The sequence below is a fragment of the Nelumbo lutea genome, chromosome 4 (assembly GCF_056320005.1).
Source record: "Nelumbo lutea isolate HS-2025 chromosome 4, American lotus-T2T, whole genome shotgun sequence".
Classification (NCBI taxonomy): domain Eukaryota; kingdom Viridiplantae; phylum Streptophyta; class Magnoliopsida; order Proteales; family Nelumbonaceae; genus Nelumbo; species Nelumbo lutea.
The window spans coordinates 54,180,581-54,207,761 of record NC_142687.1 but is presented as its reverse complement, the minus strand read 5'-3'; the positions used below and the strand labels follow the sequence as shown (position 1 = coordinate 54,207,761).

General features: G+C 37.1%; 1 protein-coding gene across 2 annotated transcripts in view; it reads right to left on the bottom strand.

The window, feature by feature from the left end:
* Positions 1-1,497: 1,497 nt before the first annotated feature.
* LOC148860666 (Homeodomain-like transcriptional regulator) overlaps positions 1,498-27,181 on the bottom strand; it is a 43,410-nt gene continuing 17,726 nt past the window's right edge. For both annotated transcript variants that reach the window (XM_088982107.1, XM_088982108.1), the window contains exons 11-20: positions 23,831-23,917; positions 23,562-23,693; positions 20,971-21,111; positions 15,963-16,085; positions 15,394-15,855; positions 13,385-13,810; positions 12,647-13,264; positions 12,103-12,207; positions 11,779-12,004; positions 1,498-1,959 (exon numbers count right to left, since the gene is read on the bottom strand). In XM_088982107.1, the coding sequence (XP_088838233.1) occupies positions 1,940-1,959; positions 11,779-12,004; positions 12,103-12,207; positions 12,647-13,264; positions 13,385-13,810; positions 15,394-15,855; positions 15,963-16,085; positions 20,971-21,111; positions 23,562-23,693; positions 23,831-23,917 (2,340 nt within the window). In that variant the 3' untranslated portion in view covers positions 1,498-1,939. The remainder of the gene's footprint in view (positions 1,960-11,778; positions 12,005-12,102; positions 12,208-12,646; positions 13,265-13,384; positions 13,811-15,393; positions 15,856-15,962; positions 16,086-20,970; positions 21,112-23,561; positions 23,694-23,830; positions 23,918-27,181) is intronic.

Here is a 27,181-nt window from a genome sequence, read left to right as displayed (position 1 = left end):
TCCGTCCAAATGCTTTCTAATTAAACGAGCGTCCACCCTCTCTAGCTTTGATTCTTGTATAAGCACCACCCCTACCTTACCCCTTTTAAGAATTCACTCACCACCACTCTCCTTCTACCCGACCCTAAGTCTCTAACATTCCATGATAGAAATTAACTCCATTAGAAAATGGTTGAATAAACCCTCTCCTAATTCATCCTCCCCTCTTTTCCCTTCCCTCCCTCTATTAGGTAGGCCCCATGAGAGACGTTGGACTTCTTTGGAATTCTTCCCTTGCCCTTCTTTTTTTTACATTTCTTTTCCCCTTTTCTAGAATCCTTGGTTTCTTCAATATATTTTTATTCCAATCTATCATATGCTTTTTCTATGTCAATTATATAAGCCATGAGACCCCGTTTACCTTTTTCTCTTTTAATAGTGTTTATCATTTCTTTTATTTTTATTAATGGTGTTTATCATTTTATGGGCAATCAAAATATTGTCATTTATTTGCCTACCTGATACAAAGTCACTCTGATATAGAGCTATAATTTCTCCTAATGGTGGCTTTAATCTATTAACCAAAATATTTGCTATTATTTTGTAGGTTATATTACACAAAGTCTGAATTTTTCAGTCTTGTCTCGGTTGTTACTTTAGGGATTAGAGCTATAAAGGTTCTATTTATATCATTTGTCATTCTTCCTGAATGGAAGAAAGCTTTCACAGTATCCTCCACTAACTTTCCAATGATTGTTTTGTATTTTTTAAAGAAAAAGCATTTAATTCAGCTGGTCCGAGAGCTTTAGAGTCCACCATTGAGTTCACAGCATCCCAGATTTCTCGATGAAACCTGCCTGATTAGAGATTCGTTATGGCTATCATTGGTAACAACATTTTGATTATCTAGCAGTCTTATTTCTCCTCCTTTGTATCTCTCTTCAAATGTTCTGACAGAAAAAAAAAATCCTTTATTTCAGATACTCCTATCCAGTTATCATTCCCATCCCTAATCTTGGGGATACTATTTCTGCACTTATCACCTATTTGCATCCAATCCAGTCTGGATTTTTGCGCCCAGAGGATTTCATCTATGTAATAATTTATTTAGTTGTCTTTGTAGGGCTATTTCCTTGTTGATAAGGTCTCTTTTCCCAAGATTCTCCATCTATTTTTCCTGGACAAAAAGACAAATTTCATTTCATTTTTAGTCCACTTTTTCATGTAATGGATATTTCAAAATGCTGCTTTGTTCCACCTCTTTATTTCAATAACAGTACGATCACGTTTTTTAACAAATTGTTGGCCTCCTGAACCCATATCCCTCTCAAGCAAGTGATGAGAACAGGGAAATGGCAAATTACAAAAACATTTATGTTTTGGTAATAAGAAGAAAGCAAAAGAGACAAGACAAAAACAATTTCATACTTGCAAAAATAACCCTACCCCCCCCCCCTCGCCATTTAATTTGAGCTACCAACTTTCCATCTGATACGAGCTAACAATGGTCATCTGCCATTATAGAAGATAGAAGATTCAAATTTTGCATGAACCACGTTAATGTACACAAGCAAGAATACTTTCCCTATGCTACCAGAAAATTCTTTAACCCTCCATAAAAGGGATTGACACAGATCAACTTGTAACGAGTACAGCAATCGGACATGTCTTACTGAATTCCTGTTCTGTACAAACTCTCACAATTGCCTGTGGATTACTGTAGCGGTCAAAAATGGAATAGTGCATAAGCACACTTTCTGTACAAACTATATAGGAAAAAAAAAAAGAAAATGTTCCTACGAGGCCTGATGGTCCTCCAATCAAAGGTAAATGAAGCTTGCTTGCAACTGTTCACCAATTATTAACTCCCAAAGATTACTTCCCTTTGGATTGAGACTAGATAAATTGATTCGTCACTTCAAATATACATCAAAAAGTACCATTTCCCCAACAATCTGAATTATGTAGGAACACGCCTACCTGAAATCCACAGAACATTCATATAATAATAAGTCAAAAGTGAAGAGGCAGTAATACACGCCAAAGCATATGAATGAAAAATGCAATCAAATGCTACAGATTATGACTATGTTCCAAGTACAAAACCAAGAAGGGCACAGGCATGGCAGTAACCATGTAATCAAACTTAGGAAAACTGTGGTCTGGTTCTGGACCTTCTGGATGGACCCAGTTTTATTATTGAAACTCCAGCAAAATAAATAGATAAAATCCTGAAATTATGGGTACAAATTCCATGATTGAATACAAAATAGAGGTGGGAAGGCAATTAAAATAATGCACAAAAACTATGTCAACAACCACACCACAACAGATTTTATTATTGGACTTCAATCATGGGTAGCGGAAATTCCTATGTTGATTGAAGGATCATCCATGTTTAAACTTTAAAGAAAGGACTTGTTTACAAATACTACATTAAAAACAGAACAATTACACGAGCAAGAAAGGTAAACTTTCTTAACTCTCCATATCATAAATTAGCTAATACAACTGAGCCTAAAACATGACTCCTTCCCACCACTTGCTTTGCTAATACATCAGCAAACCCATTTGCAGTTATTTTTACCCAATTAAACTTCACATCCACATGTTTTGTGTTAACCAGTTAAATCTTTTCTTTTCATTATTAAAAACCTAAAGTTCTTGTCCTTCCTTCTGCAGCCACTCCACTACCAGCTCTTAATCGCCTTCTATAACCAGCTTTTTTATATTCATGTCCTTCGCCTTTTGCAGTCCTGCCATGGCAGTCAACACCTCAGCCCTTGAATCACCTACTCCAATTGGACCCGAAAACAGGCCAACAATTCTGCCTTCACTCTAAACACCCCTCCAATACCAGATGGGCCTGGATTACTTGCACTACTTCCATCAAACTTCCATCAAAGTTTAACTTAATACAATACTTTACCTCACCTTCTCAAAAAAAAGGGTTTAACTTTATGTAGTCATTCAACAGTAGAGACCAGATCGGAACTGTAGTGAACCTATGAACCTCAGAATTGGCCACTTCCTTCCAACTATTAAGGAAATCACTAGTTGAGCAGGCATTAAACATCTCCATAGATTTTACCCAATGTATCACTGTCACCATGATTATTTCTTTGACAGCCTAAGTAGTTCTTTCCTTATCTAACAGTCTTGCATTCCTTTCTTCCCAAATGGTCCAGCAAACTGCCTCTCTTACACATCTCCTTAACACTCTTCCTCTTTTCATTGGACACCTAAAGAAGTCAGAAGCAAACAAGATCCCCATTGATGCCAGCTATTAAACTTTTAGTCTTAGTTAATCCTCAAGTTGGGCATCCTCTCAAATAGTTTTACCACCAATTTCAAGCTTTCCACCCCATTCTACAATCCCCATCACAAAAGACTAAAATATCAATTGCAAACTACAAATGAGTAATCAAGGTTTTGTCTCTACCTACTGACCAGCCCTTGAACAGTTGTAGGCAATTAGCACTTTTTTTTTATCAATACCAAGAAAAATCTATTAATTAGAAGAGAAAAGATTGGGCAGCCTCAACTACCCCATTACACAGATAAGCAACAAGAAAACACAACAGTAAGAATGACTAAATCATTACAAATGAGCCCAGAAGCACTGTGTCCTGTTAACCCCTTGTTTTGCTAGTTGATCTGCAATATTTTTAGCCAACCTTGGGACCCACGGAAATTCCACCTGCCTATTACTTAGCAATCTTCTGATCTTTTTTAATCTCATTCTAAAAGTACCATGGGGCTTTTTCAGGCTGTTTCATCCAGCTATGATTACCTTTGAATCTCCTATTATCAATTTATTGACTCCTATTTCAACAGCTTTTTGTATCCCAAATGCCATAGCATTCCATTCTGCTGATATGGAGTCCCCTGGGCTAAGAGGCAGGAATATAGTCCCAAAATTGCTCCACTGTCACCTCTTATCACCCCTCCTATTCCAGAGGACCCCAGATTGCCCAAACTGCTTCCATCAAAATTTAGTTCAAGGAAGCCATTCACCAGTGGGATCCCAAGATTTTATCAGTTTCCTCTTTGAACGAGAAGAAGCTGCCATTACCTTCCAGTTCCTGGTTAAATCATCATGACTAAAGTCTGAAAACAGACTTAAAGTCCTAACCCAATGTACCACCCTCACCATAGCCCCTTCTATCACAGCTTACTTGCTTCTTTTCTTTTCCTCAAAGATTCTTAGGTTTCTTTCCTTCCAAATAGTCCATATGATTGCTGCCCTCGTACATCTCCACATTACCCTCCCTCTCTTTTTTGGCCACCTAAGAGTAGAAGGATCAAACAAACACTCCGACTACCTGGAGTGTTCCACCTGCACCCAAAGAGTGAGAAAAACCAGTCCCGAATACAGCAAGCAAAAGGGCAGGACATAAGAACATGATAAGCAATTTCACCATTAGGTTCACATAGGTAGCACCAGTTTAAGGAGAGGCACCATCCTGGTCTCTTTCTCTGTAATAAGTTACAGGTATTGATTGCCCCATGGAAGACCACCCAACAAAAAGCACCAGCACCAGTTCGGGGAGAGGCACCATCCTGGTCTCATTCTCTATAATAAGTCACAGGTATTGATTGCCCCATGGAAGACCTTCCAACAAAAAGCACCTATCTTGGGGGGAATAGGTCGACATCAAATTTCTTTACATGGGTAAGACAAAGGAAGTGGAGTGGAGGAAGTCAAAAACTCAAAGAAAGAGGCACAACTAAATGACCCAAAAGGGTTCAAAGTCCAGAAACAATCATCTCCTTTGCTAGTGTCAAAGAAAACCCCATCAACAATTTGCAAAAGATTTGATACAAGGTCCAATTCTGAATCTCTCACATTTCTCCGCAGACAAATTCCAACCAAAGTCGGAGGGAGAGGGTGAGGGAATCAAAAATTTTGAAATTGGTTTGCCTTTGAATGAAGATAGTGCATAAATAAAAGTAAAAGACTCCTTTAGGGGAGCTTCACCCACCCATTGATCTTCCCAAAATTTAATTTTATTGCCTGAGTTGAAATCAAACCTGATTTGAGCAAGGAATAGAGGAAGAACTTTGTGAATGACTTTCCAAAGAGAGGCACTAGACACCCTCCTAGAAACTCCAACATCCCAACCATTCTCTAAGAGCCCATGAATGCTAGCCACTACCTTATGCCGTAGTTTATTTGTTTCCCATGTAAATCTCCAAAGCCACTTCCCTAGGAGTGTTGAGTTCCTCTCTTTCAATCTCCCTAAACCGAAACCTCCCAATTCCTTCCTTTTGCACACTACCTCCCATCTAATTAAATGATCTTTCTTCGCCCCCTGGTTCCCACAAAAAATCCCTCATTAGTTTTTCTATTTTTTTTAATAATGGTTTGGGGCATGCAAAACACAGATAAGTAGTAGACAGGGAGATTTGTTAAGGTGGACTTAATGAGTGTTATTCTACCCCAGAGAAAAGTAATTTCTCTTCCACACAGCCAACTTCTTTTCAAACTTCTCCACCACTGGGTTCCAAAAACCCAGAGTTCTCGGGTTTGCACCAATAGGAAGACCCAAATACTTCAGTGGCCACTCATTAGATAGACACCCTAATTCCCCCACCCACAGATCTAAATCCTCCTACTCCAAATTGACCCCAGCCACCACACTCTTATTTAAATTGACCTTTAAATTTTTTGCTTTCTCAAAAAGGATGAACAACATTCTAACATTCCTAGCTCCTAACCCATCTTCATGTTCACAAAAGATGATAATGTCATCTGCAAACTGCAGGTGAGTTACCAATACCCTATCCCTTCCTATCTTCCACCCCTTTAATAGTCCCACTTCATCGGCTTTTGAAATTAACCTACTGAACACTTCTACTATGAGAGTGAATAAGAAGGGAGAAAGAGGATTGAGGATTCCCTTGCTTCAAACCCTTAATGGAACCAAAAAAATCCTTCACCACCCCATTCACCAATACTGAGAAATGGCAAGATTTCTCCAAATCCAATTAGCACACCACACCCTTTTTTCCGGATCTCTTAAAAGCTTCTACACATTCATTGGCAATGAGTATCTGGGATGACAATCTCCTTGGAACTGAGGAATAATTGAAGGGAGAATCTTTTTCAACCGCAAAGATAGGACTTTGGCTAAGATCTTGTATAGGTTGGTTACCAAACTGATTGATCTAAAGTCCTTGGGATGACATGCTCCTGATTTCTTAGGGATTAAGGCACTGAATGTAGCATTAACACCTCTGTTGATAATCCCTCTATGATAAAACTCCTCAAAAAAGTTTTCATCAAATCCCCACTTAACCACTCCCAACATTCTTGATAAAAAGTCATAGAGAATCCATCAAGCCCAGTAGCCTTAGTCCTATTCATAGAAAAAATAGCTTCCTTCACCTCTTCCCTATCAAATCCTCTCTCCAATCCCCTCCTCAATGAAAATTCCACAGTTGGCCACTCCAAGTCTTCTAATTCCCATCTTCCTTGTGCTAGCTTTGTATAGATAGATTTAAAATGGTCCACAAATGCCTTTGCAATTTCCTCCTAATGTGTAACTATGCCATTCTCAATTTCCAGCAAAGAAATGAAGTTCTTTCTTCTTCCATTTGTAACCTTATGAAAAATTTTTGTATTACCATCTCCTTCTTTAATCCATTTCACTCTTGACTTTTGCTTCCAGGTCATCTCCTCTCTCAAGAGTGATTACCAACTCCCCTTTCATTAATATCCTCTCTTTCCTCTCCCCTTCTATCAGTTGTCCTTTTTCCTCCTTCCTATCCAACTCTTGAATTTAGCGGATCAGATTTGATTTTTTTTCTCTTCAATTCTTCCAAAATGGTTCACATTCCACTCCTTGATTTTCTCTTTTACGTTTTGTAGCTTCCTGTGGAACTTAATCCCTTCCCATTCAACCTGGGCCTCATCTTGTTCCCACCACATTCTTGTTTTCTGCATGAAATCAGGGACAATGAGCCACATATTCTCAAATCTAAAAAGCACCAGACCTCCTCCGTTTGTTCCTTGGTAGAGACATATTGGCAAATGATCTGAGGTTAACCTAGGCAGGACTTTCCCTAACAAGTTATCCCAATGCTCCTCCCAATCCACAGAAACTATGAATTTATCCAATTTTGACCAAATAGGGTTTTCCTAACAATTTGTCCAAGTGAATCTGCTTTGCCCCATCACAATTTCCTTCAACTCAAAGGCTTCTATAGATCTGTTAAAATTCCTCATGCTTCTTGTCACCTTTTGCCTAGGATTGTTAGACTTGGCAACATGTTGGATCACATTAAAATCACCTCCCACACACCATGGTCCTTGCCATAAACCCCTTATATCTGCCAATTCATCCCACAGTTCTTTCCTTTCCTTAGGTTCATAAACATTTGTTACAACCCATTCAAAATTATCACTCGCGCTTTTCAACTTTACAGATTTTGAGAATTTGCCTATCAATTCCTCTACATACACCACTTTTTCTTCATTCCAAAGGGTAATTATACCCCTTGAAGCTCCCCACGAGGGGGCCTAAACCCAACCAATGCCTCTTCCTGAATCGTTAGAACCTCTAGCCTCTCTCTCCTCACCATTTCTATAATGATCCTTCGCTTATTAGCACTTCCTAAACCTCTTACATTCCAACTTAAAACCTTCATCTTAAAATGAGGAATATATAACCCCTTCAAAGCTAGAACCATTCCTTCCCCTTTTCTAATTATTCCCTTTTCTCCTTCCTGTACTCTCACTCCTCTTTGCATTTACCCCAATCACCTTTGAGTTTATCTACCTCACTCACCTTTCTTTTCCTTGTCTTCCCTGCTAATTCTCCTTCCTCTCTCTGACATTTTTCTAAGTCGGGCTTAGTGATTTTCAATCCCAACCTTTCTGCCCACTCCCTCAAGGTAATTTCCTCGTCAGACATTAACTCCCCCTGATCCCTAGTTTTTTCTTCATCCACCTTCTTGTCCCCCGATTGTTCTCCCCCTTGTACTTCTTTCATACTTGTCTTGTCTGTTACAGTACTCGCATTACCCTTTACCCCTTCTATCCTAGCTCTTGCTACAGTCATGGGCTCTTCAAGTCGCTGGTTTGGAGATGGAGAATCTGCACAGACACCAGAGCTAACTCCCACACAAGGTTACTCCCTAGTGTACAGGCTGAGAGTCGGTGTTGAACCTAACTCCCACCAACATAGAATCTTTAAGTTGGTTACTCCCTAGTGTACAGGGTTGGGGGGAAACGGGGTCTGTTGCCTTATCCTCTTATAGAGAACCTGTGCAAATCTTATGGCTAGACTCCTTTAACAATGAACTAATCCCCTATGAATGCTCCTGTCTTTGATCTAGTTCCTTCCTTTTTGGGCACACTGCAACACCTTGAAGCGGCTGGACAATAGAATCATCAATCGAGAGCTTTGAAAGTCTTGGACTAACATAGTCGTCCACAGAAAGCTTGAAGAGAAGTTTCAAACTCAGGTCTTCAGCATCAAGAAAAGGATTCCGATCTTGCATGCTTCCAAGACTTGATAGCTCAGTAGAACTGTAGACATCATCTTCTTCTTCTGAACTACTCCAATCTATCTCACTATCCTCTTTCCATACCTGTCTCTTCCCAGCAAACCTCGGATTTGGATGCTCAGTCCACTGTAACTTTCTTGTCTTCCACTATAACTCACCTCTTTTTATGCTTTCCATCGGTGAACCTCTACCTAGGGACGATGCTAGACCATAATTGCAACCCAGCATCAGCCCAACAAATTGTGTCACGTGATTACTAGAGGAAAGTGGCTCACTAATCACACTTCTTTGAACCAGTTTCTCAACAACCTTGTCGGTTTGTCCTTCTGGTTCACCCAAACTCCTTTTTTCCTACACCATAGGATCATGTGGGCCGTTGTCTTCTACCAAAGGAAAGCCTTTTTGTAAAGCTTCCTTATAAGAGTAAACTCCCGCGTTAATAATCTTTTCATTTGAAATGGCTTCTTTAATGGGAAGCTGAAACGTCTCTTTGATTCTCTTTGGTCTCACATCCTTCATTCCATCCACCTATCAGCCCATTTGTCTATCCACCTGTTCAAGCAGAGCCACTCTTTCTCCGCCAACTGTCATCCACCATGCCACATCATCATCTTCTTCAAGATTCATTGCTCCAATAACCTTCGGCAAACAGTTCAAAGGAGCGTGGAATCGATTTAGGCATTGCACCAATAATCTGCATCCTGGCAGCTCTCAAATCCGGAGTTTTGAAGGAGATAAAAGCTCCACCTAATGCTTTTGTTATTTTTCAAAGATTGATTGTTTCCGAAGGTTGAAAGGTAACCCTAAGAGCTTCATCCGGAAACTGCCATCACTGATCTCCTTCGAGTTGTAGGAAGGACACCAGTTTTCCACCCTCACTGATTCTTCTTTTGTCTCTATGATGGTAAAATCGATAGGTTCCCTACCCACATCCAACACTGCCTTTTTTCCATCGAAAGGTATGAGAATAGTTGTCTATTCGATTTCCATCTCTTCAGTTACTTTCTCTAACACCATCTTCCAATCATTGATAGGCCTCTCTATTGAAATTACAAATTTTCTCTCTCAATCTCCTCTATCCCCATCTACCATTAGTTTTGGTATCGACGTGGAGTGTACATCATTGTAGTATTATGTTTTTCTTGGAAATCTTAAATCCCTAATTTCTCCAATCTCCTACTTATTTCAAAAATCTCCTCCTTCCTACTTAGTTTTTCTTCTTCCTGTGGATGGTCCTATTTCTGCTTCTCTTCCTTGTTGACCCAAACCAACCTGTAGGTGATGTAACTCATCTACAACCTTCTTCCACCCTTCCAAGTTTTTTCCTTCTGGGATGACAATCAATTGTTTTCCTTTTTCAAACTTCTCCAAAGTCACAAACAACCTTTTGGAGCTTCTTCTTCCTTCGGCGACGTACTCCTTCTTGAAGTGATTGAAGGTATCTTTCCACACCGAAAGCCAGCTCACATGCACTGCTCCATCGAGGAAGCTTTGGAACCAGGAGATGGCATCTCCCGGTTTCTCTTCTAGGATTAGCTCTTTTGCCTCGACCTTGATGAGTCTTCGCCATTTCCTTGGCGGTGTGAACTCCATCTTTTTTCTCCTCTTCCTTGTAGGCAATTAGCTCTTGAGGTCAACTTACTGAGAACCTCTTATTACCAAAGTAAAAAGGATGGGAGAAAGTGGGTCACCTTGCCTTAAACCCATGGTTTCAAATGTTGCTAATGTCGCCTGACATATGTCGATGTCGAGGCTCACCGACACGAAAATGGATGGTAATATAAAAATTACATTATGTCGGTCAACATTTCCTATATTTCGGAAATGTCGACCAAATCAGTCCAAATAACCAAAAAAATACAGTTTTTCCTATTACGTCAACAGGATGTCGACAAATGTACAATAAAATATAATATATCAGTATATTATATTAATATAATACAGTAATATTAATATAGATTATTCCACTAATAATTTCTATTTAATATTTCAAATAAAATATTTATAAAAAGAATTAACAAAATATAAAAACAAAAGAATAAATTAATTACTTTATAATATAAAACATAAAAAACTTTTCAAGTAATAAAATATTAACTAGTTAGTATTTTTTAAAATATTTACTAAAATCAGAAAATGTTTATTAAATTTTATAATAAACCATATTCTACATTTAATATAAAAAATTAGAATAAATTTAATAAATTTTATACTAAATCATATTTTATTATAAATTTAGTATTAAAAATCATAATAAATTCATTAAGTTTTATAAGAAATCAGAATTTATCATAATCTTAATACTACAAAAAGGAGAATCAATTTATTAAATTTATAATAAAACAGTGTATTATAACTTTAATATTTAAAAAATCAGAATAAATGTATTTCTATTTACTAGTGTGAAATAAATATATTAAAATTTATAATAAATCAGAATTAAAAATAAGAAAAGAAAATATCAGATAACCTTGTAAAAACATCAAAATGCATAATAAATCAGTAAATCGTCATTTACTAATTTGTTATTGATCTTAGTTTCTTAGCTTTATATAATGGTTGGGAATAAGATAATAGTCTAGAAATATGTATTAATGCTTCTTTTATCATTTTACAAAATATCTTTGCATATTTCCACATATTTCATAATATTTCCACAATGTCTCTAATTTTTACAATATTTCCCCTAGACATTTCCGACATATGTCCTATATTTTGGTAAGCGACATTTCCATCGACATCGACATTTTAAACCTTGCTTAAACCTTGAGATCCCTTAAAGAAGTCAACCACTGAACCATTTGCAATTACTAAATAATGACTTGTTTGCAAGCAAACTCTAATCCAATTACACCATACCTCCCCAAAGCCACAACTTCTCATGATATTAAGTAAGAAATCCTAGTCCACTAGATCATAGGCTTTCTCTAGGTCCAGCTTGATTGCAATTCCCTTTTTCCTTAATAAATCTTTTTTGGACCTCCCTACACTCATTAGCCATTAAGATTTGGTCAATTATTTGCCTATCCTAAATGAAAGCTCCTTGAAATTGGGAGATAAGAAATAGAAGGAAGCACCGTTTTGATCTTCAAGGACAGCACCTTGGCAATTATCTTGTAAAGACTAGTTACTAAAACTTCAATTGCAAAATATTACATTTTAAAGACCGCCTAATGAAGGCAAGTTCAAACCAATGATGACCGTTGATGTTAACCAATAACAAAGTTAAGCAACTACAGCATACCAAATAGAATTTCAAGAATGGTGGCAGTTTAAAATGCATACCTTTCAGCCTCAAATTTCTTTCTTGTGTCTTTTCAGAATGAATCCTTTCTAAACAAGGAGCAATCAAAGTATCCAATTTGACCAACCACAATGCAACTGCAGATGTTGTTTGGGGCATGGTAGGAAAGAATACAATGATCTCATCCACAGTAGCATTACAAGATAGGCTGGAGCTGCATTGACTCAACCACTCCACATTGATAGCACCAACAAAATCACCAAGAACCTGCATTGATATATGGAGCCTCAAGACATGTTTTAGAAATTAGAATAGGCAAAATGTATGAGAACAGTGTTAAGAACCCAAATCAGAACAATGAAAACCTGCAACAGCTCAGGTAAGGATGAGGTGCGTCTAAGCCGCTTGACCCAAAGCTTGTGAGCAGATTTTTTCCAAGCACCCAGTAGGGCATCTTCAGGCATAACTGACTGTATGCATAATTAACAACACAAAAAACCAATTATTCCAACAACTTTATATAGAGAGAGAACAATGAATACACATGATAGTTGCACTGTTTTGCCACCTCAATCCCACTCACATGCTAAATATCAATATAAGGGATCTCCACCACAGGGGAAAAAGAGCTTCTATCCATTTAAAACTTTTTTTAAGGAGAAAGAAAACTACTTCCCATTTAAAGATTTAAGAAATGCAATGCAAATTGCAGTTTACATCAGAATGTCTAATGAAATAATTCATTATAGGTCTGGCATGTGAATGTATGTATATGTACAGGACCTACAGGTAGGTATGTTTGCTTGAGGACATTGAATTTCAAACCAAAAAAAAGAACACTAACTTTAAATAATTCGAGAGTAAATAAATACAAGCAAACACAAGAAATTATGTAGGAAAAAAGCCCACCTCAATTGCATGGATTGCAGCTTTGAGTGACTGCAACTGTGATGATAGAACTTTATGATTCGGCAGCATACCATTGTCTTTTTCTCTGCATGTGCCAACATGGATTGTATATCTTTCTTCAAGCTCAAAGTCTAGCTCAAATGTTGTATGGCATATTTTACAATGTTTTTCATCTCTCCAATACAGGTCATGACAACTCTCACAGCGAGCAAGTGAATCCACATAAGATCTTCTTCCATGTTTTACAACATTGAGATCTAAGTAGAAAGAATTCCATATCCATGAATCAAATGCTTGAAGACGGTTCCATTTTTGTTTTTGTTCTTCTATCTTCTTTCCAAGTTCAAGAACTATGGCAGCAGATGAAGGTAAAGAACCATTTGCAGTCTCTGTAAGACATAGATTATTGTCTATATCAGAGACTGGAGAAGAACCTTCTACACCTACGCTATCTATCTCAGATTGATCAGATTGTGTTGATTGCCTTGCTTCAGTATCAACTGCCATTTTATTGGACATAGCTTGGCAAAGAAAAGTTCCCCGCTTCTCCAGAGATGCAAGAAGATGAGCTTCCCGTGCACCTCTACGGTCCAATACTGAAAGCAATGCACATAAAGCCTGCAATTGCTTTCAGTCAGAGCATGCAAATTAAAAAAAAAAAACAAAAAAAAAAGATGAAAACAAAACAAGAAGCACATGGAGGAGCATATATGCAATTAATTCTCAAGAGGAGTTTACCTCTTCTGTATCAATCACCTCCCAGTGACCATCTTCAGAAGACTCAAAATAGACCCTCCTGTGGCCTGGATCGCTTTCATTACATGGGCCCAAGAAAAGCCAATATCTATTGTACCTACGATCTGATCCTAAGTAAACTGATTGCAGCGGATGCACATCAGATCCCACCATCTCTGTTGCTTCTGCAGCCTTTGCCTTGGAACAAGAGGTTCTGCTAGAGCATTTCTCCTTCCAACAAGTCTTCAAAACTGTTGTGGAAGAATCAATTGGAAGAACTTCCAATGGTTTATGTGTTTCCCCGAAGCCTGATTGAGGATAGATGGCAACTGCCAGATTCTTCTGCATTGCTGATGATCTCTTTATTTTGGCCCCAGATCCATGACACCAGGAATCAGGAACAGTAGCTGTTCTAACTCTTGCGTGATCCTATAAAAAGCAATCATGTCATGTGAATCAATGAACACCACAAAACAGATTAAAAGTGTTACGTCATATCCATTATTAGTGATAGATCATTTAAGTGGCTAATTAATGATATGGAAGTGAGATTTCAGTAGGTGCAAAGGGAATCAAATAGCATGGCTGATTCTCTAGCCAAATAAGGTGTGAAGAGAGAATCAAATATTATGTGCATAGTGTGAACAGAGAAATAGTGGGTAGGAGATAAGAGGCTTTATCTCCTAAACAATCTGTATGTACATTCGTATACCTCTTTTTGTTCTTGATCAAAAAATAAAAATAAAAACATGTAGTACTTAAAGGGGAAAAATAAAGATAAAAAAAGCACCTAGCAGGAGCAACAAGGAGATAAATGGGATTCCCATATTCATTTACACAGATTAAGCAATAATAATGTATTGATCTCAGTATAGAGATACTATGGACTGACTTGGTTGGGGGCACTATTTGGGAATCTGCTAAATTTTTACGAACCCAGTGCAAGAGCCCTGGACTGACTTGGCTGGGCTTGGGTTGAGAATCTGCTAAATTTTGAATGGCCCCAGCCCATGGTCCCTCGACTGGAATAGTGTAAAGTCTTCAAATTGGGTACCCGAATTGCACCATTAGTTCTAGTCAATGTTGTCAAACCCATACGAGACAAAAAAACCTTTTTGGTTACTAGACCATGGGTCAAAGAGTCAGACTATCTGGTTTAACCATTGGACTCACTCAAATAAAAATCCAAGAAAAAAGAAAAAAAATGGTTTGAGATTATATCAAAGATAAAACACTAAATATTATAGGTTATACACCCTGAAGGTTCAGGCATAGAAGGACTACCTAGAGACTGTAATTGATCGTATACCCTTAAGCATAAAACAGGAGCAGCACTACAAGGTTAAGGTTGGTAAGATCACTAAGATAAATGTTGGTTGAAGGGGATTCTAAAGTAGTGGTGGTTGGCTGAAGAACAAGCAGCAAAGGCTAGGGCAATAATGGTGGTAGAAAGAGAAATGGAAGCAAATTGGTACCAAGTTGCACCCTTAATAAGAAAATGTAGATCTAAACTATGAAAGAATAATATTGCAAAAACAGTATAATAATTGGAGATTTTACCACTCCCACAGAGCTGGGGCCAACATTGGGTAATGGTCTTTAAAATACACAGTGCATTAGGCATTAGCTCAATAGGTAGGTCATGTTTTCAAAACAAAGGCTGAAAGTCTTGTATGTCTGAATCCTACAGAGGTTATTTTAACTGTTTTAACACTAAATGCCATACTAATAAACCTGCAATATGGTAAGTCACTGGTTCAAACATCAAGTTCAAGATTAACTTGTCAAAACAAGAAAACTAGACAGGTGAGGCACACCCCACAAAATGAGCCTCGCTTTTGAGCATTTTTAAAACACTGATCCTGCGCCCTTGATGGAAAGGGGGCTTCAGATCGCACTAATTTCATTACTTAACAAAGAAAAAGTGGAGAAATAGGTAATCATAATTGAACCAAAAAATAATAATAAAATGAAGATTTCAAAATAGAAGCTGAAAGAGAAGTCACAATTACCTCCATTCTTAAACTAGATCCAGCACTAGCAAGATCAACCAAAGCCACTAAAGCATTCAGCTTCTCTTCAATGCTTAGATCAGAATATTCACCTTCCATCAACCCTAACACCCACATCTCCCCGGAATTGCTTTCATCAATTTCAGTATGTAAAGTCAACATATTATTCATCCTTTTACGGTGACCCTTGTACCTAATTATACTTAGATTGTTTGTTGCTGAATCTAAGTCAGAATCATCACTACTGTCACTTGAGCCATTTTCCTCTGAGTCATAATCAACACTTCCAGAGTCCTCAGATTCTGATTGAAAATCTTCAGCTGCCATTGGGACAAGAGGATTTATCCGAAGACGATATGCAAAAGGTGATATCTTCTCAAATAAGGTAATGTCACTTGAAAGAGTTGAACATATTAGATGCTCCAGTTCATCAGTTGTGCTGGTGAGATTTAATTCAACAATCTTCATAACCAAAAAAAAAGCAAATTAGTTGCACACTTTTCAAACTTCGTTTACACTGTTAACCTCATATTTCTCTATACATTCACTTCAATCTATAAGAAACTTGCCTGAAGAGCTTTTGCCAACTCAGAAACTTTCGACCCACTAGCACCTTGCTCGGACAGAATACTAAACAATTCACCCTTCAAGGTACCAGAACGTAAGCCATATCTTGCCATACCATTCCCCTCCTAGAAAATACCACTAATGAAAGTTAATGCAGAAAACAATTCCACACCACATTTACAAAATTATTCCTTGAAAGACTTTAAACCCCAATTTCTAAGATCAGTGACAAAAGAATGATCAAATGGATACAATAGGCATAAAAAGGGGGAAATGCAAGAAAAAATGCAGCCAGAGAGCCAATAAAAGATAACAAAAACAGGCCACACAAAGAACTGAACTCCCTAAATCCATTAACAAGCAATCCTTTGGCATGTAAAAATATACCTGACAAAGACTTGACAGCAAAATATGAGAAGCAAGAAATAGTTCCAAAAGTGGATAATCCACTCATTATGCAAAATAAGCATCACAGAAGACAATTATGCAACTTTTGAGATACTTTTTTTCATATTTATATTTTACCAGGAATTGATTTCAACTGTTACAAATTTACAACTTTTTGTTAAAAATGAAGAATTTGTCTTAAAGCAACAAAAAAATTAATGAACAGGCCCAATTTTTATACGTAATTTCAGAATCATAAGGGCACCTAAAGAAAACAGCACAAGAACTAAAAACTCATACTAATCGTGATAAGTCATAAGTGTACTTCTCATGTGGTACACAGTATACAAACAACAACCAAACCTCAAAATGAAGGCAGGCCACTTAAATGTGCTTTCCCAATCTCTTCTCGATTGCAGAGAATAAGCAGTGTATAATCATAGATCACTATGATCTCATCAATGGGCAGGTTGTTTGGGGCCCAAATGTAGAAGAAACCTCCAGGCCTGGAAGCACAATGAGATAGAGGCACTGCTATCAATAGTACAGGATCACTCACCTACTTTTGGGAGAACTGGCAGTATGTTGTGGAACTGGGAACAGTCTGGGGATCTTCTGTGTTAAGTCCTATGCTAGTTCGATAGTGTTGGCTTGTACCAGAATTTTTGCCACAAGATGATTTGGGTGCTGGGGTGGGGTGCCTTCTAAGATAGCTGTCCTGTTCTAGACTCTTGTGCTTGATAAATGTCTTAATGTCCCACTAAGGAGAACTTATGCAGAAGAGCCTTGACCTTATTGGATGTGGATCATATCTTATGTAACCAGGCTCTGGAATCTATTAATCATCTATTTTTTTCATTGTCAGTTCGTCTGAAACTGTAGGTTTTTTATTTGAAGATTATAAACTTTAGCTGGGCTTGCCCCCAGACTGGGGTGGATTCAAGCCGAGCCAAGCTGAATATTTGGCTATTTGAGCTCAAGCTCGACTCAGTTCAAAGCTCGCAAGCTCGAGCTTGACTGCAAGCCAAGTTTTTTTCTAAAAAATAAAAGTATACTTATAAAAACATATTTTTATTGTACATACAAAAAATAAGAATTATAAAAATTATTTACTATTATACATAAAAAATAAAAACATTAGATATAAAATATTATTATATATGTATATATATATATATATATTTATATGTATATGTATATGTATGTATGTATATAATAAAAATAATATTTATTTATTATACTAGGCTCGACTAGGCTCATGAGTCGACTTCACTAGGCTTGAGCTCGACTCGATTAGCAAACGAGCCTATATATCAGGCTCGGAGCTCGGTTTAAACCAAGCCAAGCAGAGCTGTTCATGAGCCAAGCTCAAATAGCTCATAAGAAGCTCAGCTCGTGGCCACCCCAGCCCCAGTCCCTAATGGAGCAACTACAGGGATGAAAAGGTGATGGACCTAGTAGAAGAGGGCAGAGGGTATGGAAGCTCATCTCTCTTGTCATCTGTTGGAGGGTTTGAAAGGAGAGGCAGAGGAACAGAAAAATGCTCAAAGGCAAAGCAGTTCAAGGACATGAGATCCTTAGAAGCATCGCAACCACAATTTTTCTGTTGGCTTTTAATTGTAACTAGTCACCAGGCAGTTTCCTTGTTTTTTTTTTTTTTTTGAGCTTCACTTTACCAGCTGTATAGGTTTTTAGTATAGATTCTGCTGAGGTTATCTCTCTGTAAAATCTTTGTAGATCTGATCCTAATGCAAATTATGCAATACTTTTCATTTCTTCAAAAGAAAAAAAAAGTTGATCAATAACAAAGGATTTCATTAATCAATAAAAAGAGTAAAAAGAGTATAAAGGGAGGGGATAACCTCTCTTATCTCCCCCAAACAAAAAACAGAAAGATTACAATTGAGCCCAAAACAAATTCCCCCTATTCACCCCTTTCTTTGCTAGCCCATCAGCAAGGGAATTAGCACATCTCTTAACCCAAACCACTTTAACTTCCAGGTCTTTTATCATCCATTGGAATTTCTTCAAAAGAAATCATTGATCAAAATATAACTTAATAAACATACACATTTCTGCATATTACAAATATAAGGGTAAGAACCATGATCAGTCTCCTTGCTTTTAGTCTGACTGGGATGTTACTTCTAATATCATATGATAAGACGATGCAAATTTTTTTTTGATAAGATAATGCAAAATAAGGGAGTTGTAAGTTGAAATGCTACAAAGTGAAAAATAAGCATGCAAATAAAAACTAGAGACTAGTGAATAAAAGGCACGCTTAGGCACTCAAGCAAGACGCATTTTAAGGTATGTGCCTTACCTAGGTTCTAAGAGCAGCACTTCCAAAAGGCGCTCGCCTAGGGCACCTAGGTGTGCATCTGGTGTGCCTTGCGCTTTAGCCCAGGCATGTGCCTTCTTAATTTTTTGCACCTTTTGTTCTTTTTTAAACATAACGGCTGGGTCGGGGGCTTCGCTCGCTCACTGAAGCTCCAAGAACCCCCTATTTCCTAATGTTGTTCATTCATTCATCCTAATAAAATGTCTTCTTACAAAAGCAATTAAAACTATAATATCATTATTTTTTGTGTGAAAACTAAGAATTTAAGACCTAATGTGGACTTGTTTGGACTTGCCTCGAGGGGTGTGGCACAAAGGCGGCTTGTAGAATCATGGTTTCAAATGTCGCCAAATGCCGCTAATGTTGCCCAACATATGTCGATGTCGAGGCTCACCAACATGAAAGTGGATGGTAATATAAAAATTACATTATGTCGGTCGACATTTCCTATATTTCAGAAATGTCGACCAAATCGGTCCAAATAACCAAAAAAATACAGTTTTACCTATTATGTCAACAAGATATCGACAAGATGTCGACAGGATGTCAACTAATGTACATTAAAAATATAATATATTAGTATATTATAATAATATAATACAGTATATTAACATAGATTATTCCATTAATAATTTCTATTTAATATTTCAAATAAAATATTTATAAAAAGAATTAACAAAATATAAAAACAAAAGAATAAATTAATTACTTTATAATAAAAAACATTAAACATTTTTCAAGTAATAAAATATTAACTAGTTAGTATTTTTTAAAATATTTATTAAAATCAGAAAATGTTTATTAAATTTTATCATAAACCATATTCTACATTTAATATAAAAAATCAGAAAAAATTTAATAAATTGTATACTAAATCATAAATTATTATAAATTTAGTATTAAAAATCATAATAAATTCATTATGTTTTATAAGAAATCAGAATTTATCATAATCTTAATACTACAAAAAGGAGAATCGGTTTATTAAATTTATAATAAAACATAATGTATTATAACTTTAATATTTAAAAAATCAGAATAAATGTATTTCTATTTACTAGTGTGAAATAAATATATTAGAATTTATAATAAATCAGAATTAAAAATAAGAAAAGAAAATATCATATATCCTTGTAAAAACATCAAAATGCATAATAAATCAGTAAATCGTCATTTACTAATTTGTTATTGATCTTAGTTTCTTAACTTTATATAATGGTTGGGAATAAGATAATAGTCAAGAAATATGTATTAATGCTTCCTTTATCATTTTACAAAATATCTTTGCATATTTCCACATATTTCTTAATATTTCCACAATGAATCTAATTTTTACAATATTTCCCCTCGACATTTCCGACATTTCTGACATATGTCCTATATTTTGGTAAGCGACATTTCCATCGACATCAACATTTTAAACCTTGCGTAGAATCAGGAATGTAATATGATTTACATTACATTAGCTACTTGAAGTAAAGCAATTGAGTGAAAAAAGAGATTAGGGGTTCTACATGTTTGAAAATGTTTTATATGTTTGATTTTATTTTTAAATTCTCATTTGAATACACTTTACATCTTATGTTTATGTATTTTAATTTTAGATATAGGTTTTTTAAAACATATATTTTAAAATTTAAGCTTATATTTTTTATTAATATTATGTTTAATGATTTTTATATTTTTTGGCATTTTTTTGAATTTTCTGACAATTTTTTGTTTTTTTTAGCATTTTTTTTTGTATTTTTGCGTCTTGCTTCAAAAAGGTGTGCGCCTCCCCTTGCGCCTTGTGCTTTTAAAACACTGGGCATGTATCCAGTTCACCCCTACCAAAACCACAGAAAGCTCAAACCAACAATGGACAAGGGTCCTTACATACATATATTGCCCTTTGTTTTGGTTATAAAGACCAAAGGCGTGTATGTAGTATATAGAAGTCTTTGTTAATATTGCATGGCATACAGCCATACATGCTTTTCGGAGTCAGAGGAGACAAATACATAGTTTCTGATTTGTCAATAGGACTGCTTTAAAGCAAAAAACCAAGACCTATAGAAATTCTGAGCAAAAGTTCATGCATGCATCTTCAGAAGAACATGACAGCATTGGTTATTCAAATAAATATCAAGAAATAAAGAACGAAAGACAAGGGAAAAAGAACATCATCAATGATCCAATGCCTTGTTACAGAAGGGATTTGCCTTATCAATTGTCTGATACTAGTTCTAGTAGATCAAGAAAAACACTACTACATAACAAAGCAGTAAAGTTCTAAATACCTTGTTGAGGGCTTCCTTTCGCAATGTACTTTGTTTCAAACCAAAACCAGCTGCAACCAAGATTTGACGTAGAATTTCTGTCCATGTAAGAGGATTCAGAGATTCATTCCAGAACTTCACCAAAAATTCTTGGTTTTCTACCTGTTAAATGAGAAAACATTAAAAACTCTGTTTAACTTGTCTGGAAGAACAGGAAGGGGCAGTACAGGGGAAGAAGAAACTTGAGCAAGTTACAAAGGTATAAACCCAGGATCCACACTTCAAACTGCCACTTTTCCCCATCTTGAAACACTCAAATGGGGGGCAAAGGAAATATTATGACTTCTAATATTCGTGAACAGTGTGGGTACTGGGTGAAAAATGTTGGAATATGTTGATTTTCTATACTTTAACATGAAGTTTATACTTTTCTTATGAAAATTATGGATATTTATTAAGGAAATATGATTATGGAACCTAGGAAACTACCCTAGGATACATGTTTTTACTTAAAAAAATCCATCCCCTAGGCGGGCACCTAGGCAGCTAGGCGCCCCCCTGTCGCCTAGCCTCGCCTCGGTGCCTTGAAAACTATGTTGGAGATTATTTCAAAGGAGTTCTCTATCCAATGAATGGCAGAGATTTCAAATGTTCAGACTGCATAGAATCTTCCAGGTGTATACAGGAACACCCAATGTGGCAACAACTTCTACACTAAATCAAATGAAGGTACCATATAATTAGTATGAGGGGTTCTGACAACATAAAACACTTCCTCCACATAACGTGAGATTTAAGTCCAGAATAATGTAACGCTCGCAGGTTCTCAATTTCCACAGGTTGAAGGGAAAAGTTAGGAGCATTGATTCAATAAGCTCTTTACAGGCAGACATTGTTCCATTCCCCTATCTACTTACTCCACGAACTAAAAGGGAAAAAATGGAGTATTGTTTTGAGAAGCTCTTTAGAGGCCAACTTTTGACCATTCCTCAAATCCACTATATGTGACTTCACCATTTTTCTCCAAGAGGAAATTAAGAACCAGTGGATGAGGAATGATGTGGCAGGATAGATGAGATACAAACTAAAGAAGTTAAAAGTTCAAAAATGATGCCTCATTCAGAAGTCCCTGAAGAGAAGACCACCAATACAGACAACTTCTCTCAACACTTCCCCAAGTAATACCATCAATGAACAACCAAGCTGACCTTGGGATCCATCTCAATGGATATGTTCAATCTTGAAGGCAAGGTATCTACCACCCTGCTATGGTAAATGTTACCCAAAAGCAATCAGAACCCTCTCTAACACAGCGAATAATTGTCTGTATGACAATGGATATGTTCAATTTTGAAGGCAAGGCGTCTACCACCCTGCTATGGTAAATGTTACCCAAAAGCAATCAGAACCCTCTCTAACACAGCGAATAATTGTCTGTATGACCCTCCATCTCTCTAGAATCAAAGCTCACAAAGAACATAAACCTAAGACCATGATGAAGTCCCAGAAGCTTGGATCTAATTGAGCCTCCCTGACCAATTTGGCCTTAGAAAGGACTAGTATAATCTCATCTCTCCACCCACCCTGACCCCCTTTTATCTCAAAGACCTCTGTGTACACACCCTACTCTTGAAAGCTCCAAGCTCCCAAGGGAGCACACATCAAACTTAAGTGTGAGTTCTCCTTGAGAAGAAAGGGAAGTGACCAACTATGCATGCTAGAATATGTGTAAATTAATTTTCTATAAATTAATTCTCTTTCTTTCTTTTCATATGTGGTGTGCATGAGACATCTACCTCTACACACCTCATGCAAAAGGGAAGGGAAGAAGAGGGAAAGAAAGTTTGGGACAGGGGCTCCACCCCTAGAACCCCCCCCAACACCTTTTTAATACAGTCCAATATGGGTTTTTTTGGGCTAGGGGTTCCACTAGTGTTATGCATCTTCATTCTTCTTAATTAAAAACATTTTTCATAAAATGAAACAAAAAATAAAAGGAGACCCCCATCCTCTTCTTCTTCATCTTCTTCCGCCTATTAAGGAGGCTTACGCCTCTTAAGTTCTGAACCATTCATGCCTTCAGGAAGTGGAATGCCCCATGTCACGCCTCCGCATTTTAAAACATTGGACTGGTTTAGGGAGGGACTTAAAATTGTGTTACGACTAATAGTGCTTACCATTTTTGAACTACATCAGCTATTAGTTGTTGTATTTCTAGTCCATTAGTAGAACTTGGGAATGTATGGCATTGCATGTCTATAATGAAAAAAATTTTATACTACTATTTCTGATAAAAAATGCATGCATGTACATAATACGTGGTATATTTGCTGTTTCTTTATATATGATAGGGGAAAAGGATAAGCCCTGGTTAATGTTACTTGCAGTCTTTCAAACCATCCTATGCCACCATTCAAGAACTTTAAGAAAAGTTTCTTCAAAACCTATGTGGATCCAAATGGCTATCAATCAAATTACATTGGAAACCACATATAAAGTAGGTAAAGATGATGACTAATAAATTACATTAATTGTCCAGTAAGAAAACAGCAAATGTACATAAATTATTGACACCTGAGATGGCTGCACATCATATGCCAAATTAAGCTTACCAAGTGAAGAAACCAAAGGAATCTGCAGTCTTTGCTCATGCGAGGAAGATATCCATTACTAAGCTCTATTGCAACATCAGACAGAAGAAGTTTGAGTAGAGAAACATGAATTTTTCCAAGTAGCAAAGAGTCCTGAAAACCATATATAAACAAACATATCATATAAAAGCAATCCAAAACTAACTTTGATGAAGAATACCATATGAACCAAATGACTTTCTGTTTCAGGTAGGTCAAGCAAGCCAAGCTCAAAGATCCAATTTACTAACCTTGTCATGAAATGCTTGAGCAAACTCATCAAGAGTAAAAGGGCACAGTTCAATTGCCACAGAATAAGTGTACAAGAAATGAAAGACCTGCTCAAAAGACAAAGTTAACTTCTACATCAGAAACTTGGATAAATTATTAATCAGCATTATGGAAAGGATGTGCTGCAAGAGATTAAACCTAGATCAAATAGTCAGATAACAGGTTAATAAGTGTAGCATGTGTCAACATTTTTTTATCAGCAAAAATTTTATTTTATTAAATTAGTTATATTTGAAAACAGTACAAATTGATGACAAGAATGTCATCCCAAATATCATAACTAGGTTACAAAGAAGCCCAGTACAAATGCTGCCTTGCAGCCCCTTGTTTAGCTAGGGAGTCAGCTAACCCATTTGCACTCCTTACCAACTAGAATTCAGCATTTAAATCCTTTCAACTTCCCTAAAGACATGTTTGAGCATGCATGGGATATGTCTGTTATAACTCGGCTATGAAACAATTACTTTTGAATTCCCTTCCACCTTCATCTGTCTAAAACCCTGTTGCTTTGCCAACCGGAGACCATGCAGAAATGCCAACAATTCAGCCTTCATGGAATTCGCAGTCCCAATTGGCCCTGAATATAATGCTAAGATCCTGCTCTCCAAATTACTGATTGCTCCACCTATTTCTGCCATACTTGGGTTACCCAAGGAGCTCCCTTCAAAGTTCAATTTTACTTTGCTGCCTTCTGGGGGTTTCCACTCCACTCTTATTCTTTCTTTTTCTCTAGAGGACTGTATTACCTCATTCCATGCCCTTAGAATGTGAGTAACTGAGAAGCTCTAAAAGCATTCCAAGGTCTTAACCCATAGTGCAACCTTCACTTTTATATTGTCTATTACCTCCTCCAAAGTCTTACTCTTTCTGGTAAATATTCTATTATTCCTATCTTCCCACACCACCCAAATAATTGCTACCTTACATTGTTCTCCCTCTTTTCTTTGGTTGCCTCAAGAAGTTTGGGTTAAAGATGTCCACCACCTCCTGAAAGGGGTCCCACCTACAGCCAAAAAGAGAAAAAAAAAACTCCAAAATACAAGTACAAAGAAACAGGAGATTAGTAAATGGGAGAGGGTCTCTCCACACCCCTACATAAGAAGCACATATGAGGAGAAAGGCAAGAACAGGGCAAGAAGCATACATGTATTTACCTTTTCAAGGAATATTTCCCAACAAAAAGCTTGATTTTTTATGGGACAGGCTTACTCCAAATTTCTTTCATCGGGAAGCCCACCCCTCAAGATCTAGGTGAGGCAAGATGCTTGAAAAAGGATAAGCAAGTGAAGAGTCCATCTAGGGAGATTACCCAAATTCTAGAATCTTCCAGGTTTGAGAAGAGTTGTGTAGTGGGTGTGAACTTGGAGAAGGGAGAAATTAGGGAGAGTGCAGAAGAGCTAGGGTGTGACATCTCAAGATGGCCATTGAATTACTTGGGGCTGCCATTGGGTGATAATCCAAAGAGGGAGAGTTTCTAGAATCCGGTGGTGGAAAGATTTGAGAAGAGACTTGTCTCTTGGAAAAAGAATTACCTCTCTCTTGGAGTAGGATGACACTGATTAAAGCTACTCTAGCAAATTTACCCATTTATTTCCTTTCAGTGTTTAAAATCCCAATAAGGGTTGCTAACAAGTTGGAAAAGATGATGAGAGACTTCCTTTGGGAGACAAGAGAGGAGAAGAGGGACCATAGGGTAATTTCCTGGTTTGGACAATGGTTTTGGATAAATGTTTAACTAGGGTTAACTTGGAGAGAAGGGGTGCTCAGATTCTTGATCCCTCCTGTGTTTTATGTGGATTTGATGTTGAATCTACAGAGCATTTGTGTATTCACTGTCTGGATTCCTCTTCAATCTGGGGACAGTTTTTCAAGAAACTAGAGGATTGTTGGTCTATGCCTAAAGCTGTGAAGGAGCTGCTAATGGGTTGGAGATTGGAGGGTCTTAGCAAGAAAGGCAATCTTGTTTGGAATACCATTCCACAGGCTGTTCTTTGGTCCATTTGGACTGAAAGAAATAACAGAATTTTCTGCAATGAATCTAAAAGCCCATAAGAGATAGTGAAGAAAGTGGTAGGGAAGATTTGTTCCTGGGTGTCGATGAATGAGGAGTTTAAAATCAGAATGTATCTCACTTACTTTGTACTAAATCATGGATGTTCTTATAATCTGTTTTGGGTCCAGGTAGACCTAGTGGCCTGGGCCTTGTAATCCTCATTCTCTCTGAATAAATTACTTTACCTTTTTCCCAAAAAAAAAGAGGGACCATAGGTTAAGTTGGAAGGTGGTGACCATGAGTAAAAAAAGTGGTGGGTTAGGGCTTGGGAACATTAGAGAAAGGAATTTGGCTTTTCTGGGGAAATGGTTGTGGAGATTCCCACTAGAGAAGGAGAAATGGTTAGATCGTTATGCCCTTAGCTCCAATCAAATTGGATGTATCTTTTGACATTTATTGTAAATGAATAAAGTAAATAATTGACTCATGTCATTGTGGTGTGTTTTTGTATAATACCCTTAAACTAGACACTTATGAGACTCGTGTTAGTTTAGAATCTTCAAAGTCGTTGGATAGATCTAGGGAGATTTATCCTACCAAGGCCGACACTGATATACCGCCAAATTGGTTGGGGTGGCTTGTCTCAGCTGCCAGAGTGAGACCTGAGGCACATGCAATATGGGTTTTCTTGAAACCCTGAGTCGGACCAAAATTCCAATATTGCCCTGGACCTTGAAGATAGATGGGCAAAAATGAAATGTTACACTTGCCCCCTAGACTCGATTATGGTACTGCACTAGGTGTCGGATCGGGTTGTCTTGGATATGTCAATCAGTGAGATCCTTACAAGGGGTCAAAACCTGGGTATGTTGGAACAGTCCGAGAATTCATTTGAGTGGGTGATCATAGTGACAGGATCAGCCCCTTTGTCGGACAAAGTGAATGATCAGGGATGCACTCTCTCTGAAACCTAAACTGCCGGCAATTGATTTCAATCGTTGAAATTTGCTTTTGCAATATATATATATATATATATATATATATATATATATATATATTATGGTTTCAAAATGTTTGCAAAAGGTTATAATTCCCAAGATCCATGTGAGTAGAGAGTGCAACACTGTTCCTTGCAGCAGAGGGAGAGGTCCTCTCTTTCGAGCAGTGTTTGATCATTATGGACTAGGAGGTTAAGTGTAAGACCATTGAGGGTAATACCTGATGGGCTAATCTTGCATCTGCCCATAGTCTTTGGATTTTCATACGGTGGCTGGACCCAAGGACCATTTAGTATAAATGTTGGGCCCATTAAGAGTCT